A 21,620-nucleotide genomic window follows, 5' to 3' on the forward strand; every position below is an offset into this window, starting at 1 on the left:
TGCCTGAGTTCATTTCTTGACGCGCGTGCCTGAGCTGGGCCCGAGGGACCCAGGTGCTTAAATTCCATAAAAAACAAGATTTAATAGTAGGATATTCAATATTTCGACAGGGCAAATTTGCTTGTACAGTACTCAGAAACCCCTGAGTAACTGTTTTCAGATGAATACGTTAAGTTTTTTCAAAAGTCGTCGGCCATATTGGATCCGCCATTTTGAATTTTGAAAAACGGACACCGGTTTTGTAATCAGAAACCCTGAAAACACCCGAATAACGATTTTGAAGCGAATATGTTGAAGTACCCAGCTCAGACAACTACGCACTTAAGAACTATAAAGTAATGTATTAGAAAGAATTTTACATAAAAATAATTCTCTTTCTTTTTTTAAATGTACGTTATATCAACAGCTTATCCAATTTGATAATGATTTTGAAAAAAAAATTTCTTAAATAGAAGTAGATGAATAAACAAATTGTCTGGCTTCGAGGGATCCAGCTTAGGCACGTAAGGGTTAATTAATAAAGCAATGGCTGAAAATTTAAATTGTTTGTTATAGTATAGAAGTATACTTACTTACTAGACTAAAACGTAAAAATTTACCTCCCTGAAGCTGGTGTCGAAAATTATTTTTCACGAAACCAAAAATATCAAATCATTTTTGAAAAAGGTTGTGAATCCACATAATACCTTAAGGTTGGTTCCACAATAGACAAAATATCTACACAGCACCCAAAATTTCCTGAAACTTGACAGAACTTCACACGGCGAGGTTAGGAAACTTCAGTAGCAACGTTCATACAAATTTGTGTCGATGTTTAAATGTCCACATGAAAAGAATATTCACACGAAACTTTTAAGAAATATTACACATAAATATTTACAACATTAACTGAACATTGTACGTGAATATTTACTCAAAGTTTCGTGTAAATATTCTTTTCATGTGGACATTTAAACATCGACACAAATTTGTATGAACGTTGCTACTGAAGTTTCCTAACCTCGTCGTGTGAGACTCTGTCAAGTTTCAGGGAATTTTGGGTGCTGTGTGGGTAGTATCGTACTCAAGACAATTTTCAAAACAAAACGATTGTCGACAATAGAAAAAGCATGCGCGCGCATCGTTTTGGCATGAAAATCGTCTTCATGACGATACGATTTTGCCTATTGTGGAACAATCCTGCTTTTTCTATTGTTGACAAAAGTTATGTCTTGAAAATCGTCTTCAGGACGGTACGATTTTACTTATTGTGGAACCAAACTGAAAAGTATTTCTCAAGTCATTATTTGGACCAAAAATCTTTTTAAAAAAATAATTTGACATATTTTTGGTCCTATGAAAAACAATTTTCGTCGTTGAGTGTCGACGCCAACTTCATGGAAGTAAAAATTTGTGAAACTGAATAAGACTCCGTCAGAAATATCACGATTTACAAGGGGTTTTTGGATTCATTCATGTTATTGTTTAAAACATACCTTTTCGAAGTGTTATATAGTTGAAAAATTGTTTTTTAATTTTGACCAAAAAAAAAAAATTAAAAATTTTTTTTGAATCGTTTTTACTCGAACGGGACCGATTTTTGAGTTTCTTGTAATAAGAAGTAAAATATTCTTTATAATTTCACCTTTATTTTAAGACCAAGAAAACTATTGAAGTCTCTATAGTTTTCTTGGTCTGAAAATAAAGGTGACATTATAAGGAATATTTTACTTCTTATTACAAGAAACTCAAAAATCGGTACCGTTCGAGTTAAAATAATTAAAAAAAAATTTTTGATTTTTTTTGGGTCAAAATTAAAAAAAAAACAAATATTTTATAGAATATTAAATTAAACTACATATATTTAGCTATACCCTAGAAGCACGTAATATAACCTCAATATCAAGGTAATATTATATGTAAGATTCGTAATATAACGTTGTAATATTACAGTAATCTTACAGTGATCTTAAAATGTCCGCCTCAAGGTAATATTACCGGTAATGTTACTGTAATATTACGCGCTAATATTAAGGTAATATTACAGTAATATTATACCGTAATATTAAGGTAATATTACAAGAGAATATTACAGTAATATTATGGGAACATTTCTTTACGAAAAAAATCTACCCATCCAGGGAAACGAACCCCGAACTCAAAGCACACGAGTCCAGAGTTTTACCAAGAAGCCAAATTGACTTATAATATATTTACGTTTTTTATGCTTTATGAATATAACTCAAATCAGTCTGTAATATTACTGTAATATTACCGTTAATATTACAGTAATATTCCCGGTAATATTACCTTGAGGCGGACATTTTAAGATCACTGTAAGATTACTGTAATATTACAGCGTTATATTACGAATCTCACGTGTAATATTACCTTGATATTGAGAATATATTACGTGATTCTTGGGTATTGTCTGTAATTTTTATCAAAATCCGTTTGATAGTTTCGGAAATATAGAGTTTTTAAAAAAATGATGTAGTGATTTTCAAAATCGCGTAGCGGGCACAATTTTGAAAATTTTTTTTAAATCCTTTGGGGGTTTAAACTATCTCACCTAAGACTATTACTTCCTTCAGTTTCAGAGAAATTGAAAGACCCCTTGCAAATCGTGATATTTCTGACGGAGTCTTACCCAACTGTTCTGTGAAATGTAATTACCAAAATATATATAATAATTGTGATAATGAGGTTATGTAAATTTGAATTTAAAAAAAAATTACAGACTTTATTTTAGAGAGCTTTTATACGATGTCAATTTATTGAATCGTTTTCTATATATATATTCAACACAATGTTTCCAAAATGTTCATATTGCTTTATTACAGTTAAGAATAACTCACATTCTTCTCTCACAACGAGGCAATTCTCGAGACTAGATAGTGTGTATTTTTTAATCGATTGGTCATCTTAAATTGAATTTTGGGTCCTCGATTTCATTTATAGCACACACACACTCACACAAACGTACAATTTTTTCCATAACTTCAACAATTCAGCAGCATGATTTTTATTATTTTTAATTCAACTCACGATTCATTTATAATATTCCAATTCAATGAATTAAAAAAAAAAGTTGAAATTGGAAATTTAAATATCAGTTCTTAAAATTATTTACAAATATTGTAATTTTCCATTAATACATACAGAAAAAAAAATAATTTCATTTTGAGAGGAAATATTGTAAGTTACGACTTTTTCTTAATTCTCTCAAAAAGGGAATATTTTGAAGTATGAGGAAAAAATTTTAAGGTTATGTTTATGAAAAACAGTAAAAAGTAGAGGGCGCTTTCTTTAAATTCTTCTGAAAAAAAACATTTTAAATAAACGCGCTCTTTCTTAACCAATCCCTATACAGGTAATAATAATTTTTAATATTATCCTCTTTAATAAAAAAGAAATTATTTTTGACTGTTTAAAAACATAATAAAAATCAAATAAATTAGCTGAAAAGGAGGTCACTTTTTTCTCTGAGCTTGCAATGAATAATTTTAAACTATTTTAAAATTATGCTTGAAATTTTTCAATAACTCTAACCTCAAAACAAAAATTAACCAAAATTTCATTCTATAAAGTTTTGACGCCAGCTTAAATTGAAAATCGTAAAATTACTTTCAAAGTGGATTTTCCTTTTCATTATAATGTGTCAAGAACATTATATAAATAAAATATATATACATAATTTACTACATTTTAAAAAATCTAGATCAATAAAATTTTAAATTTTTTAAAAGGGGAATTTTTTTTTCTAGAGGCACGCTGCTTTTATGAAGTGATTTATTACATTTTCAAAACGAGCACTCCATATTTACGTTAACATTTTTTTTTTTTTTTCTTTTTTTTTGTACATAATAATGTTCGCAATGATATTGACACAACAATATAATAATATTATTAATAATAGTTAATTATTTTTTTCGTTTGATTTGCACTCGAGTGTGACTTATTATTGTTCATCAAGAATAAGATAATAATAATAATAATAATAATATTTATTATTACTATTTAAATATATAACTCTTATTCATTGTTCATAAGTATCGTAGTAGAAAAAAGATTGGCTGTGCATATTCGGTCGGAGACTTACATAATATGTTATTTCAATAATAAAAAATAATGTACAAAAATTGTAGCGGGTCAAAAACCCATTTGGAAAACAGTCGACGCACGAATAGGATTTAAATTAATTCAAGTTTGATTCACGTGCTTTTCATTTTATATACAATTAATATATTTATATATATTTATCTACGAGTATTGCAGTCCATTGCAATTTCGTCGTTTATTTATTTATTTTGTTTATTTTTTTTAAACTTTTTTTTTTTTTTTTGCTAAAAGGAACATTTTTTTAAGAGAGAAAATGTTATTTGCAAATTTTAGACGTTATTTTCTTTATGTTTTTTTCAATTATAATATAGTTCTTTTGATTATAATTTAGTATTGGTGAAATTGAAATTTAGGGGAATAACAGACAGATATGCCAGGGGTACCAACATTTTGAAAATAATTAAAAATATTGGCGGTAAATTCAAATGTCAAAACTGAAAATTTGTTTTTATTATTAGAATGTAAAAAAAATATATTATTTTTTACTTTATTGTAAATAAATTAGAACCTTTGATGCTTAATTTTATATGAAATTAGGTTTTTTTTTGCAAATATAGTTATTGTTAGTGTAAAAATAGAACTAACTGAAAACAATATTTAAAAAAAAAATAACATTTTTTGCGTGTCAAAAGGTGCCAACATCATAGAAATAAAAAAAAATTATTGGCGGGAGATTCAAATAGTAAATATTTTTTAAATTGAAAAGTAGAAGAAAATGAAGAAAAAAATAGAATCACTTCTGATTTTTACCATTGAAATTTTCAGAAATTAAATACTTACTATTTTTATAGAAATAAAAATTATTATATGAAAAGCATTGTATTGTTAATAAAAATTAAACGACGAGTGCAATTGGTAGAAATTTACAGCGGAATCTCATGTCAATTAGTCTCTCATTTTGGAAATAGAAGTTTTACATGATAATAACGGATCTAAATAATCAACGTTTATACGGTACGTATATAAACTTTTCAATGCAACAGAGCCCAACGTTAAAGATCCTTCTTTTATTTATTTCTTTTTTTTTTTAAATCTTACTTTAATTCTCACTTCGATTTCTAATGCCCATCTCCATTTGGAAATCTCGTATCTCTCTTTCTCTCTCTCTCGCTCGCTCGCTCTCATCTTTGACGTTCATTTTTAATCATCATACAAAGTGCATTTTTTGTCTCAAATTGAAATTCTATCCTTATCAGGAAAGTTGCGTGTACTCTGTTGAATACGAATATAAGTCTTTGGTCTCGGAAAAAATCTCTTATCTGGCTATCGAGCTAGCCGCATTCAAAAATTCTACATTAATTCATATATTAAAATGTATTGTTGCTAATTAACTAATTCATTAATATATTTATATAATATAGAAGCTGGTTGGACTCATCATTGTCGTTTTCGATAAAAGTAGTTTACATTCTTTTTTTTTGGCAGTTTATAATATTTACACACATAGTTTCTCGATTGTAAAAAAATCTGATAAAAATGGCATCAAAAAAAATAAATAAATTTTTCAAAATTTGTAATTTATTTTTTGAATTTTTATTTTTTTAATCCTAGACGGTACAAGTGGAGTACAAAAGTACCCAAGAGAAAATTCAAACTACGGCCCTGGTTCTGTTTTTGAATATATAGGGGAATAGTGTCAGGGTTGGACACAGTTTTGGTTTTTTGTTTATAAATATTTTGTTTAGATAAATTCAGTCAATTGTGGTATATCGGTGGAAAGATCTACAAAAGAGGAACACTTTTGCTGTGGACCGTAAATTGATTGGTCCAAAATTAAAAAAGTTATAAACATTAAAAAAAAAAAAATCTAGTCAGGGTTGGACACTTTTTGAAAATCGAAACGCATTAAGGCGCATTCAGACCTATCGGCTGCCTGCCTGCCTGCTGTAGTTACCATGGTAACATGATAAGAGTGAGTGAAGCAGAAAATTTAAATTTTTCGTCTGTTTCACTCACTCCCATTATGTTACCATGGCAACTGCAGCAGGCAGGCAGGCAGCCGAGAGGTATGAATGCGCCTTTATTGGTAAAAACGTAAAATAACATTTGTAATGTTTTTTATTCTTATTTTTTCATGTTTATCTTTACTTATTGTTTACAAATTGTAAAGCTTCATGGGTTTAAAAAAGGAATGAACTCAAATTACAAAAAATAACGCTTTATTGTTCCAAATAACTCAATGAAATGATGAACAAAATTTATACAATTTAAGTATTATTTTTCTAATATCTTTGGCACAATTTTGCACTGAAATATCAATAAAATAAAATTTATTTGTATATTTATTTATAAATTGTGTCAAATTCATAATTAATATGGGTGTCCAACCCTAATTGTATAAAGTGTCCAACCCTAACTAGAAGCATCATTTTCGAATTGTGCTAACCATAACCAGACATGTGTCGCGATTCGATTTTTCACATTTTTCTTCTTAAATTATATACCCCACAATACATTCAATAAGCTTACCTTGCCAAATTCTGTCTTTTTTACACATTTTTTAGGTTTATTCACAAGTCAAACAAAACTTTTTTTGTCTCTTTGATTGCACCGAAGTCACAGGAGACGCTACTTTTGATTCTCCAAAAATATAATGCTACAAAAAGTTAGGTTACACTACTAGAAAATTCGTCACGTACGCACACAGGTGGCGCTAGTGCTCTTATTTAAAAAAAGCCAAGTGTCCAACCCTGACATTATTCCCCTACCAATAAAAATACTCTTCTTTTGAAAAGTTACTCAAAACTATTTTTTTTTTAACCAAAAATTTGTATTTTCGGATTTTTATTGAAAAAAAATATTTTTTTAATGATATTGTTGCAAATTATTGTTGTTATTTTGCACATTTTAAACAAAACAAATCAACAGGAATTAATGATACACTATTTTTTTTATAAAAAATGACATTTTTTGCAAATTTTGTGTTTTGTTTTTTTTGGTATTTGTAATTTTTTGATCACATTTTTGATTGTATCAAAAAACAAAAAATGCTATATTCTTCTTTATCAAAAAAACGAAGAAAATGACTTATAATAAAAATTTTTTTGCGTTAAATATGAACATTCCAGCAACAAAACAATTTTGGGGTACTTTTCTACCCCAATTATACTTCAACGTATGAGCCAGCTATGTTGTACTATCTAGGATTTAATGTTTTTTTTATTTTATTTATTTAAACATACGGACAAAAGCAGTAAATTAAGAAGAAATTTTTTTTTAAAAATTAATCATTTTTTTATGTTTTTATTTTTAATTTTTTTTGAATTCTTCTAAAACTGTTTAAATTCTTCTAACATTTTTTAATACTTTTCAAAAATTATTTTCAGATGTTTTTTTCACTCTTTGAAAAATTTCTTATTTTTTTTGTTTGGAAATATTTTTATCACATTATTTTCACGAGAAAGAGCCATCATAATAATATTCTCATAAATGAAAATAATTATTTTGTTTTTGTGACACAAAAAAAAATTATTTCTTAAGAATAATAATAATAATAATAATAATAATAATAATAATAATAATAATAATAATAATAATAATAATAATAATAATAATAATAATAATAATAATTTTAAATATACGGAACGATTCGCAACGGTCTGAGCAAATTGTCGTTTAGCACAAAAATTCGTCGTGCTTATCGTACTTTCTTTCATTTGCGCATTATTTTTTTCACATTCATACAACTAATTCACAAACTTCGTCGTGTCTCTTTTTTATTTTGCAGTTTTGTTTTTCACATAAAAATTAAAAATAATAACTTTTATATTCACATGAAAGAGATAAACTAGAAAATACAAGTTTTGGTTTTTTTTTTTTTGGTAAAAATTAACTATCGTCTAATAAATAAGTAATTAATTAATAATAATTTATTAATTTCAATTAATAATAATTTTTTAAATTTATTATTAACAAAGCTGTGTATAAAAAAATTATGTTCCATTTCACTTTTTCACATGAATATTTATACGAATATTCCGCACAAAATTTATTAACAGTAATATTATAATATTATTGATACTTTTAAAAAGCTATACTCGCTCACTATATAAAAAAAATTTGTTTTAGTTTATTTACAAATTACATCTAAGTAGAAATTGATATTATTTAAAATTGATGAAAATTGTCGGCGAAATGGTGATTTTTAATTCACTGTAAATTAAATAATTAAAAACAATAAGAAATAATTGTTAATTAACACTAAAATAAAATTGTTGATATAAATTTAAAAATCTTGTTCATTTCATACAGAGAAAAATATATTTGTCTCAGAACAAAATAAATTTCTGATTCAAATAAAAGTATTATTTGATTGAAATAAAAATATTATTTGTGACAATTTTTATTTAAACGAAACAAAATATTTATTTGAAACAAATAAACTTAGTGTTCTAAAAATATATATTTTTATATTAATTCAAATAAATTATATTTGGTTTGAAAAAAAATTTTAAAAAAAATTCGTATCTCTATAAAAATTGTAATAAATCAATATTATAAATTCTAATATTAAATCTAAATTTTAATTATAATTATATTTGGAGTAAAAATATTAAATAAAAATAAAATGTAATTAAAATTCTGTGAATTTTAAATTTAATAAAAATGAGATTAATTTTCGATATATATTTTTGTATTGAGCGAGCGATATGTTAACTTTAAGTTTAATTTTTAATTACTTTGGGTTTAATTAAGCCTCCATTAAAATGAGAATTGAAATATTTCATTTTCTCATTATAAGATTATGATACATTTTTTTACTGTTTTTTTTTTTTTTTTGTGAAATATTTCATCAATAAATGAGTATCAATGATTCAAAAATTTTAATACTATCATTATTTGATTCAGTACAAATTTCTTTCATAAGAAATTTTTTAAATAATATTTGGAAAATTTTAATAAAAGTGCCATATATTTAACAATTGAATTTTTTTTCGAAAATAGTTATAAAAAATATAATAGCAATTTTTTTTTTGAAATGAAACATGAATTTTTGTTGATTTTTTTTCATCTTGTTCTTATATAAAAAACTGTTTTTAATTATTAAAAAATTGTTTAGAAAAACTCACTTATATAAAATTAATTAATATTGACTTTTCAGGACGATCAATTTTTCTTATTTTTATTTTTTTTTGATATAATATAAAAAATTTATTTGAATCGCATATTTTTTTGGCACTTAATTTTTATGGTATTTTGGTATTTGTATTTTCATTCTAATTTAAAATATTTAATAAAATTTGACTTTTTTAAAAATTGTTTGCCTTTAAATTTGTATTTTGAAATTTTTTTCTCCTAACTCATCGATATTTGAATATTTGGAAATTTTTTTACTTAAATTTTTTACTTTTAATCCTATTTTTTTTTTAAATTTAGTTAAATGTAAATTTTTGAAAACTTAAATTTAAATATTCAATGTGCAATAATATTTGTACCTATTTGGCAGCCAAGTGCTTTTTATGGAAGATCTTTGGGATAAAAAATGCTTAAAATTCGTTTAATAGAATTCTTTCGTTTTCTTTTTTTAGGGGGAAAACTATTATTTATCGATACAATTAAAAATTACGAGAGTCATCAGTAGATTCTTCAATGTTATCTGTACAGCAATTATTGTCACATTGTTTATAAAAAAAAAATCTTGTCTTCATTTGGTATTAATGAAATATTAAATATATGTATTAAGATTAAGTTGAGGATATTATAATTAATATTAAAATAAGAATTTCATAATTTATTATTTAATTAATATTTATAAAAATTTAATATTTAATTAATACTTATAAATATTTAATATTTAATTAATATTCATTGTAACATTTATTTAATATATAAATATTAAATAGTGTCATTAAAATATTAGTTTTGCATTCATTTTGATTGAATATGATAAAAGAAAATTATTTTACAGTTAAAACAAAAAATTGCTCTGCAATGTTTGCTTTAAAAAAAAAAAATAATAAAATGAATTTATTAATAAGAGTTGATGAAAAATCTGCTGACGACAAATATTTACAAAGTTGCAATTTAGCAACGATATATAGTTTTTCATTTGTTTTGTTTAATTATTATTATTATTAAGAGTATGAGACACGACGAAGGCATGGGGTTAATGTTTAGGACGACGTAGATTTATTGGAAAAAAATTTCTTTCTTTTTGTTTTTAAACGGCGATTGAATAATCAGAAGAGGGATTATTTTGAGTTCCCGGTCTCGACCATAGAGAACTTCTGAGACCTAATTTTAATTTTTTTAAAGAATCAATATCGCACTCGGCCTCGCTGAGTTCCGGTCGATCGACCCGGTCACTTCCTGGTGGATGAACACCCTGATTTGATTGATTTCCACCGAAAGTGGTTTCTGCAACGGATATTGGAGGCAGTAGTGTGCGTAGTGAACTCCTGCTGGGAACATGCCATCTTTACCAGATAGCACACAATTCATTTTCATTTAAATCAACAAAATTTTTATACAATTCCATAATTATAACCACTTGTCATGACATAAGTCATTCATGTCAAAAAATGATAATAAAATGGGTTCAAAAAATAAATAGATCATAGAAAGATTTAAATTTCAGAAAAAAATAAATCAAAAATATTTACAGAAATTGTAAAATATATAAAGTACCCGTGTGGAAAAGTGATGTGGGCCCCCAGCGGGGGCCCTTATGGATCGCCCTCATGCCATGAGGGCCGCATATGGATGATCCATAGGGGCCCCTCATGGAAACGACATGCTCATCGATGAGGGCGCCCGCATGGGCGATCCATGAGGGTGCCCCTACGGGCGCCCTTATGGGCCCTCACGTTTGCCCTCATCTTGCCCTCAAGTTTGCCATAATGTTTTTTAATCAATAATATTAATAATAAAAGTTAATTAATAATAAATAAGCTTAAGTTATGAATAAATAACATATTTATTTAATAATTATTCAATTTTAAATTAAATTCTTACTCAAATTCAATTTATTAATTAACGTTCTAATTAATTAACTGTCGGATATAATTAAAAGTAATAATAAATTAATTAATTAAAAAATTAAAAAATATTTAATTTATGCATACTATTAACGGATATTTTCATTTTTCAATTAATTCATACATAGAATTAATGATTAAACGCAAACCTGAGAAATAAATAAATCTAACGCATGGGGGGAATCGAACCTACGACCTACGGACTATGAGTCTAACGCTTTACCAACTACGCTACGTACGCTACTTCAAAACGAATGCTAACTTCTTGATGCTATTTAAACTTGAAAAATACCTAACAAAGAAAAGTGCTTAACATCATTTAGTTAAAGTTAAGATATTAAATTATATTTTCCAATCAAATGCAATTTATAAAATATAATTAATTATATGCTTTATGATTATTATCATGAATCATCTCAGGCGAATTTTCAAAAAAGTGTAAATATATTTTTATTAAAAACGCGTTTTTCGTTGTTTTAAATCATTGGAAACATTCATTTTTTGTTGATAAAAAAATATTTGATTTTTGGACTTAGAAAATTTTGCTAATCGATCATGAGGGCGATCCATGCGGGCCCCTACGGTGGCCCTCATCTATTTTGCCATAAGTGTGAGTGTTATTTTCAAAAAAGTGTAAATATATTTTTATTAAAAACGCGTTTTTCGTGGTTCTGAATCATTATAAACATTAATTTTTTGGTGATAAAAAAATATTTGATTTTTGGACTTAGAAAATTTTGCTAATCGATCATGAGGGCGATCCATGCGGGGCCCCTACGGTGCCCCTCATGGATTCGCCATATGGATCAGCCCTCATGGGCCCCCGCCGGGGGCCCCGAACTCTTGAGGGCAAGATCGTGGCTTTTTCCACACGGGTATGTAAAATTGTTTTAAAAATCATTAGTCAGAATTTAAATTTTAACGAATTTCATTTGTCATAATTAGTTTTGAGCCGAATTTTTATTTGTTCGATTTAATATTTTGCATAATTTTCATCAAAACGATTTTCTATATTACATAATTTTTATATAACCGAAAATTCACTTCACAGAATTTTTATTTATTCGAATTTTCATTTAACATATAATAGGCATTTTAAAGAATTTTTATTGGCTAGAATTTCATTGCATAGAATTTTCATTTGTTCGAATTATTATTTGATATAATTTCCATATAATCGATTTTTCATACTACAGAATTTTTACTTAAGCAAAAAATTATTAATAGAATTTCTAATTGATAGAATTTTCATTTGTCCGAAATTGCAAATGGCCGAACAAACAATCGATTTCGGCGTGATTTTTGTTTGTTCGGTCATTTGCAATTTCGAACAAATGAAAATTCTATTAATTAGAAATTCTATTAAATGATTTTTCGGTTAAGTAAAAATTCTATAGTATGAAAAATCGGTTATACGGAAATTATATCAAATAATAATTCAAACAAATGAAAATTCATCTGAAAGAATAAAATGAAAATTCTATGCAATGAAATTCTACACAATAAAAATTCTGTAAAATGCTTATTATGTTAAATGAAAATTGGAGCAAATAAAAATTCGAACAAATAAAAATTCCCCAATAAGACAAGTCATAAAATAATAATAACATGGTCATAATTATATAGAAAATAAAATATACTAATAGTTGAATTGAAACATACCAAAAACTGTTGTAAAAAGAGTTAAGGGGTTATATACCTTTTTATGGGTCAAAAAATCGCTTTTTTTTCATTGCATATGTGACGCTTGACGGTGAAAGGGATCTAACACGCGGCAAATTTTATAGGCCCATTTCTCTGTGAACATGCAGGGAGAAATGATCCTTATGTATTTGCCGCGTTAGGTCCCTTTCACCGTGAAGCGTCACATATGTATATCAAAAGTACATACTCTTCTCTCTTAATTTGAATCAGTGAAATTTCACTGATTTAAATTAAGAGAGTTGAGATTCCTAAATTTCCTTAAATTTCATCAAAATCGGAGCATTAAAACCAAAGTTATGGCTGTTTTAATCCGCTACTTCTCAAAGAAGAGTATATACACAGAAAATTAAAAGGCATTAAAATAAGCTGCAACCCTTATTATTTTAATCCAATTTCGCTTACTCTCTAAATTTGAATTAGCGACTATTCGCTTTGAATTAGTGACTATTCGCTTATTCTTAGCGCAGAGTATGCAGCTGGGAATAAGTGAATAATCACTCATTGAAAATTCGCTTATTACTTAGCGAATAGTCGCTGATTGCCAGCGAATAGACGCTATTTTAATCAGCCCAGAGTATGCAGCTACGAATAAGCGAATAGTCGCTGAGTATTTTAACGAGTATTTTAATACCAAAATGGATTAAAATAAGCAAAATTGGATTAAAATAATAATCGTTGCAGCTTATTTTAACGCCTTTTAATTTTCTGTGTACTTACGCTTGAAACTTTAAAAACTATTATCTCGAAATCGGTGATTTTTGAGAACTATGCTTACCGCTAAACTGATCGGGCTGAAATTTTCAGGAGAAATATGACTTTCGGGTTTTTTGATTCGGGAAAATTACCGGGAATCTTTATACATAAGATAGCTAGCGCGTGAACGAAGGAATTTAAATTTGAACAAAAATTAATATTTCTTTTGGTCAATAAATCAAATTTTAAAACCCTAAAATCATGATTTTTGAGGAAAAATCATCGCCATTTCTAGAAAAAAAAATCCTTCGTTCAGGCACGAGGTAATATAATATACTAACGAAACTTCCATTGTTTTTTTAATTTTAGTTAAACTCTGTCTGACTTATCGCGGTCACCGCAAGCAGCTATCAAAAAAAAAATAGTGCAAGGTCTACAGTTTCCTCAATTATTAATATTTTTTAATAAAATTTTTTATACAAGTACATAGAAATATGTACTATTCGATGAAATAAACTTCGTTTTAAAAAAAATTTTAAACAACGGCTAACAAATTTTTTGAAAATTCCTCTTTTTTGACGTGCATAAAGGTATATAAGCCCTTAATGAAACTATAGTCAAAGAGTAACAAAAGGTCATAAAAGTTTTAAAATTCAAAATTAAAAATAAAATGTGACAAAAATAGTTTTAAAAATTGTTAACACTCGTCATAAAATGTAAATCATATGCTTACACTTCAATGATTCATAAAAAAGTCATAAAATTAAATTATTAAAAGACATAAAATACCAACAAAAAAAAGCATAAATTATTAATAATATGATTATAAATTAGTGGGTCAAAAAATAACTCGTCGATTGAGGGCAGAAACACGCCAATTCAGGCGAATGTTGAGAAACATGACAATCTAAAAAATATTAGGGAAACCTGCCATTCCAGTGAAGATTTCAAAAACATGCCATTTCAGATGTCAAATTTTTGTTGATTGTTTTAGGTTGGTAACACTTTCTTGAGAATGTTATATTATAGTTAACAAAATTTTATTTTTGAAATCAATATTAAAAATTAAGAAAATTATAATTATTAATAATAAAATTATTAAAGGTTCTACCCCCTACTGAAAATTCTCATATAGGATCTTATATAGGTTCTCACATAAATTCATATATTAAAATCCACATAAAATCCTATGTGTCATGTAAGAAACTATATAGGATCCTATGAAAAATCATATAGGAAATTGAGACATGATTTGAAGTAGGATTCGATGTAAATTCTTATAAACGTATTCTTAGGTAATAAATTATGTAAATTCCTATGTGAAATCCTACAATTTTTTTTGGTCACATTTTTTTCTTCAATTTCTTATGTCAATTTCCTTCGTGTTTTCTCACTAAAAAACATACCAAAATTCATTGCTCAATCCTTCACCAGATATTTTCCTATATCAAATCATACATCAAATCTTTTTTCGATTCTTGAATAAAAAATTATTACAAATAATCAGACATGAAATCATATTGAAAATTCTCACGTGAGATCATATATATGATTGATTTGAACATAAGAAATCATATAGGATTTCATGTAGATTCTGAAATATTTATATTTAAGATTTCACATAGAATTATATAAAGGAAACAATATAGGATTTCATATAGGAATTTTCAGTAATTCATCTGAAAATAAAAGAAATTGTGCTTTGCAATACACCTTCTGAGTTAGTCTCAGCTTTTATAGTATTCAAGACTGATCTCAATTGTGAGAAAAAAAATTAGCACCATCTGGCGGCGTAAGAGTGGAACTATGATGATATACATTTTTATTCGAATTTCCCATATAATTTCCTATATAATTTCCGACTTGGTATCTTACATGGACAATTAAAACAATGAAATCCACACATGACATCCCACATAAATTCCTATGTGATGAATTCTTACATGAAATCCTATATAGGATTTTATCTAGGATCCTATACAAGATCCTACGTATGAACTCATATGGATTCCTATATAGGATCTCATATAAGAATTCATCATACAGAAATATATATATATAAAAATCCACGTAAAATCTTATGTAGGATTATGTATAAAATCTTATATAGGATCCTATACAGGATTTTAGATTGTCATGTTTCTCAACATTCACCTGAATTGACGTCTTTCTGCCCTCAATCGACGAACTAATAGAGTTTAAATATGCCAAAAATAGTTATAAAATGTGTAAAAATAAGTTATAAAATAACAATAACATAGTTACTCATAAAAACATATAAAAAAAAGTCATATAATCGTCATTTAAGGGGAGCGCCTACTTTAGAAGGTCAAAAAATGTGTAAATTTCAGGAATTTTTTTTTCTCGAAACACATTGAGAGTATGAAATAAATAATATTGAAAAAATAATTTAAATAAATTGATTTTTCTAGTGGACTGCAAAGGGGTTAATAATCGTATAATGAAATGTAACACAGTCATAAATAACTATTTTGTAGTTAAAAATTTAAAAAAATTTAAAACAATAATAAATTGTAAATATAAACTTGCAAATTGTTACAAAAATATTCTTTTTAAATCGTCAATTTTTAAATAATTAATATTGTTCTAAATAAAAATATGTTAATTCTTAACTATCACAATTCCGTCTTCGAACGTAAATGGCACAATGGGTCTGCTGGACCCGATGTATCCGAACTTGTATTGTAGAGTCGGTATTAAATATTTTTGTATAAAAATTTAATCAGAAATAGCTTATGATGTGTTTTTTTTAATATAATTAGTTTTACAGTGATTAATTTATTTTAAGTTAGTTAAAAAAAATTGTAAACAATAAACACGAAAAATTGCCTGTTTTTACTTAAGGGGAGACACCACCCCCAATTTTGACCCACTTAAATTTAAATTATTAAATGAGGTTATATTTTTTTTCTTGCATCATTTGGGTCCTAAGAACATAAAAATTTGACGATGAAAAATAATGAAAATTGTGAAAGAAGATACATATTTAAAATATTAATTTTTTAAAGACTTTAATTCCTAAAATGGTCATAAATTAAAATTTCATTTTTTGGACCATCCTGTATGTTTTTAAGACCCAAATGATGCAAGAAAAAAAATAGAACCTCGTTTAATAATGTAAATTAAAGTGGGTCAAAATTGGGGGTAATGACTTCCCTTAAAAAATCATGAGTTATTAAAATTTTAATATTATTACGTATTACTACGTTTAATATTATTACGAGTATTATTTTTTAAGGAAAAAATTACCTCAACAGCAGGACTTGCAAAAAAGGTATTTATTTTGCAAAATAAAATGTGACTTTTTAGATTAAAATTAAAAATTTATAATTATTAATGTTTAAAGCTAATTTATTCTTTTGTATCGAATTAGTTGTATCAAAAAACTTAGAAAATTACTAAGAATGTGTCAAACTAATATATTAAAATATAAAAAATATTCAAAAGCTATACTATACATTCAATTAATTTGAGTTCGAAAAAATGCTCGGGTCTACTGGACCCATGGTGCCAGTTAAGGGTTAAATATAAAATATAATTTATAATAAATAAAACTGTAATTACCTAGATCGTCCTCTCCGTGGTAGCGACTTCTGCTCTGACATGGGTGAAATATCTGACGAAGTGCTCGAAGTACCATGATATATAAAATCTGAAACTGCTCGAACTAAAAGAAAAAATGAAAAAAGATTTTAAATATTGCACCAATTGCAATAATAAATTTTATGAAAATTTAAATTAGAAAATTGTTTTTCTTTTTAAAGAAATATAAAAATTAAAAAAAATTTAATTAAACATTTAATAAAATACCTTTTCATATTACATCGTCCGACAAAATTCAACTTTTTTTTTGACCTACAAAAAAATCCAACATTTTTGGAAACTAGAACCCAAAAAAAATACTTGTGTCCGGTGTCTGACCGCTTTGCTATATCAAGTCATTTGTGGTTTTTAGGGGTGAAACAGCCCCTAAATAAAAAGTGACAAGATATCTTTTAAAAATTATTAATATTTTATAAAACTTGGCATCTGGGGGTTTTCGGTGTCGCTGATTATTAATCTGATGTCAGATTTTCAAAATTCAAAATGGCGGATTCATTATGGCGGTCAAAATTTTAGAGAGTTATTATATTTTTTTTAAACCTTGATATCTAGGAGTTTTTTGGGTCGCTGATGACGAATCTGATGTTAAATTGTCAAAATTCAAAATGGCGGATATAAAATAGAAAATTAATAACTTTTTAAAAATTTGATCGCCATATTGGATCCGCCATTTTGAATTTTGAAAGTCTGACATCAGATTAATAATCAGTGACCCCGAAAACCCCCAGATACCAAATTTTATAAAATATTAATAATTTTTAAAAGATATCTTGTCACTTTTCATTTAGGGGTTGTTTTCACCTCTAAAAACCACAAACAACTTGATCTAGCAAAAAACGGCCAGATACGGGAATTTTTTTTTGGGTCCTAGTTTCCGAAAATGTTAAATTTTTTTGTGGGTCAAAAATTGTGTCGGAGGGTGTTATGTGAGAATGTAAAAAAATTTGAAATTGAAAAAAATGTTATTTAAATTTTATGAATTTTTGTGCCAACAGTTAAAAAAATAAATAACGATAAAATGTTCGTCTTCAAAATTTGAAGAATAAAAAAAAATTTTTTAAATATGATATTGAGAAGACGTACTGTGTTTCAATTTGCCTGCATCCAGTTGATTCGATGATTCCGTTCTGGAACTTGTTAGTTGATCAGGGTCAGACTCGCTCTCGTCGGTCTCGACGTCCCCCGGAGTGTGTTGTTTCCTCTGTTGACGTCGACGGGACGACACGCTCTTCATTGTCTACAAGTTAATTAATTTTTTTTTTAACCTATATTTTATTGACATTTAATTAATTTTTTTATTTTAAATATCTTTAAAATTTATTAATTTATTTTCTATTTTCGTGTATCTATAAAAATATTAAACTTCAAAATGTAAAACAAAATTTGAAAAAAATTCTCATACTTTACATTTTTTATTACATATATATATGTATATGATTGAATTTTAATGTGTTGGAAATTTTTCTTTATTGAATTTCTAAACTCTCAAATTTCTATTTGTTTCAAAAATATTGAAAATTTTCATTTTATCAAATTTCAATTTAATCAAATATTTCTGTAAGTTCCAATTTCGCATAAATGTGCGAATTTCTTTAGATTCAATTCAAAAAGATTCAAAAAATTTATTATTTCTAAGAAAAACGTACAAAAAATTGAGAAAATTTTTTTTATTCATTTATTTAAATTAAAATGTTTAAATTTGGTTTAAATCAACTTTAAAATCACAATTAAATTCAAAAATTCTTATTTCCTCAAATTCTGAACAAATCTGTGAGAATTGATTTTTTCATTTCTATTTTATAAATTTTTAATGTTAATGTAAACTGAACAAAAATTCTTATTTTTTTAACTTTTTCATTTATTTTGTCTTCAATTTTTTTTATACATAATATTTCATACAGTTAGTATCTAGAGGCAGGCAAGTGGAAAAAAAAGTTTTTACAATTAAAAATGGTTATAAACAAATTATGTAACAATTGCAGTTTAAGGCTGTTTATGATCAAATACAAAAATTTTTGTTATATAAAATTTGCTTTTAATTTTTGTGATAGAACCTTTTTTTTATTAAAAAGTTGTTTTTCGACAAATTTTTCTATTTTTTAAAACAATTTTTATAAACAAATACATAGTAACGAAATTTTTGGTAAGAAACTAACGGAATTTTTAATCTGTTCAGAATTTATTTCTTAGTTAAAGGAAACAAGAATTTTCGAATTTGATTCATTATTGTGGTCAAAAACTTAATTTGTATTAAAATATTTAAATTAAAATATTAAATTTTCCAAAAGAAAAATAAGAAGAGATAAGAACAATAGAGTCCACTGGAAGTCGCTAGTCATAATAAACCAATTATGACACCCTATTGTATTAATTGTCCTTCTATACCTGAATATTGAAATAATATAGTAATATTACTTGAGTTTATATCGTTACTTCTTGCCACCGTCAGATGGCAGAAGCATACAGAGAGAACAAAGTCGTAGCTATTAAAAAAAAACTTTTTTCAAAAATAAACTAAAGAATTATCAATTGAATAAAAGATTTTAAATAAAATATCTATTATTTTTTTTCAAATTAAAAATAAAATATCTAAATATTCTTTAAAAAAATTTTCATTTTTAAAAAATATTTAAAGAACAGTTTTGAATCAATTTATACTATTAATTTATTCACAATACAAATCAATGGTCTAAAGAAGTAAATTTATTAGATCTTCTATCATTTAGCTATTTAAATTTTTTTAATTTAATTATTTTTTTGAGTAAATTTGATTTAGATCTTTGCGTGTAAATTTCCTTTTCATTAATCAATTGTTTTGAAATAAATTTTTTTATATTTTGTAAACAATTTATATAAACAAATATATTGTACCACAATTTTTGGTCAGAAATTAATTGAATTTTTAATCTGTTCAGAATTTATTTCTTAGTTAAAGGAAACAAGAATTTTCGAATTTGGTTCATTATTGTGGTCAAAAACTTATTTTGTATTAAAGTATTTAAATTAAAATATTAAATTTTCCAAAAGAAAAATAAGAAGAGATAAGAACAATAGAGTCGACTGGAAGTCTAGTCATAATAAACCGTTTATGACACCCTATTGTATTATTTGTCCTTCTATACCTGAATATTGAAATTATTATAGTAATATTACTTGAAGTATTTATGTTTCGTTACGTCTTGTCGCCGTCAGATGGCAGAAGAATGCAAGAAGCACAAAGTCGCAGCTATTTAAAAAAACATTTTTCGAAAATATAACTAAAGAATTATCAACTGAATAAAAGATTTTAAATAAAATATAGTTATATTATTATTTTTATAATTTTTCAAATTAAAAATAAAATATCCCAAAAGTCTTAAAAAAATTTCACTTTTTTTCATTTTTAAAAAGTATTTAAAGAACATTTTTAAATCAGTTTATACTGTTAATTTATTTACAATACAAATCAATGGTCTAAAAAAGTAAATTTATTAGATCTTCTATCATTTAGCTATTTAAATTTTGTTAATTTAATTATTTTTCTGTGTAAATTTGCTTTAGATTTTTGCGTGTAAATTTTTTTTTTCATTAATCAAATGTTTTGAAATAAATTTTTTTGTATTTTGTAAACAATTTACATATATAAACAAATAATCTGTTCAGAATTTATTTCTTAGTTAAAGGAAACAAGAATTTTTGAATTTGATTCATTATTGTGGTCAAAAACTTAATTTGTATTAAAATATTTAAATTAAAATATTAAATTTTCCAAAAGAAAAATAAGAAGAGATAAGAACAATAGAGTTCACTGGAAGTCGCTAGTCATAATAAACCATTTATGACACCCTATTGTATTAGTTGTCCTTCTATACCTGAATATTGAAATTGAATAAAAATATTACTTGAAGTACATATTTGTTTATGTTTCGTTACGTCCTGCCGCCGACAGATGGCAGAATCATGCAGGGAGCACAAAGTCGCAGCTATTTAAAAAAAACTTTTTTCGAAAATAAATTAAAGTATTGAAGCCACCAAAATATTATTCTTGTGAAAAAAATTATTTTAACTAGGTTTTATTTTTATAAACAAATTTAATAACTTAATTAAAAATTTTGGTCAAAAATTAAATTGTGCTTGTATAGTTTTTTAAGTACTCATCACGCCGTTTGATACAGAACAGTGTATTTGCTTATATAAATTATTTAAAAGATAAAATTTATGGAAAAACAATTTGTTTATATAAGAAAGTTCAATTGCAATAATTAAAAGTAAATTTATTTTTAAAAAAATTTATTTGACCACAAATAGCCCTAAACTGCATTTGTTTATAATAATTTTTAAGTGTAAAATTTTTTTTTATTTCTTGCCTGCTACCCCTAGACACTAAGAAAATGCAATGTCAACTACAAAAAAATTTGAAAGCGAAATAGAGTAAAAACTTTAAAAAATAATAATTTTTTAATATTTTGCATTAACATTAAAAAGGACCCCGCACTTTTTATATAGAAATTGTCTTTCATTCAATTTTTCTGAAACTCGGCA

General features: G+C 25.8%; 1 protein-coding gene across 4 annotated transcripts in view; it reads right to left on the reverse strand.

The window, feature by feature from the left end:
* LOC127289503 (cell adhesion molecule Dscam2-like) overlaps positions 1 to 21,620 on the reverse strand; it is a 159,919-nt gene that overhangs the window by 21,236 nt on the left and 117,063 nt on the right. For 3 of the 4 annotated variants that reach the window (XM_051317470.1, XM_051317467.1, XM_051317471.1), the window contains exons 25-27: positions 18,183 to 18,336; positions 17,061 to 17,163; positions 9,343 to 10,517 (exon numbers count right to left, since the gene is read on the reverse strand). In XM_051317470.1, the coding sequence (XP_051173427.1) occupies positions 10,262 to 10,517; positions 17,061 to 17,163; positions 18,183 to 18,336 (513 nt within the window). In that variant the 3' untranslated portion in view covers positions 9,343 to 10,261. Of the gene's footprint in view, positions 1 to 9,342; positions 10,518 to 17,060; positions 17,164 to 18,182; positions 18,337 to 21,620 lie in introns of those variants that run through there. The other variant, XM_051317469.1, reaches the window with a different exon arrangement.

Source organism: Leptopilina boulardi, unplaced genomic scaffold (genome assembly GCF_019393585.1).
Source record: "Leptopilina boulardi isolate dan_hultmark-lab unplaced genomic scaffold, ZJU_Lbou_2.1 LbouV2_43, whole genome shotgun sequence".
NCBI lineage: Eukaryota > Metazoa > Arthropoda > Insecta > Hymenoptera > Figitidae > Leptopilina > Leptopilina boulardi.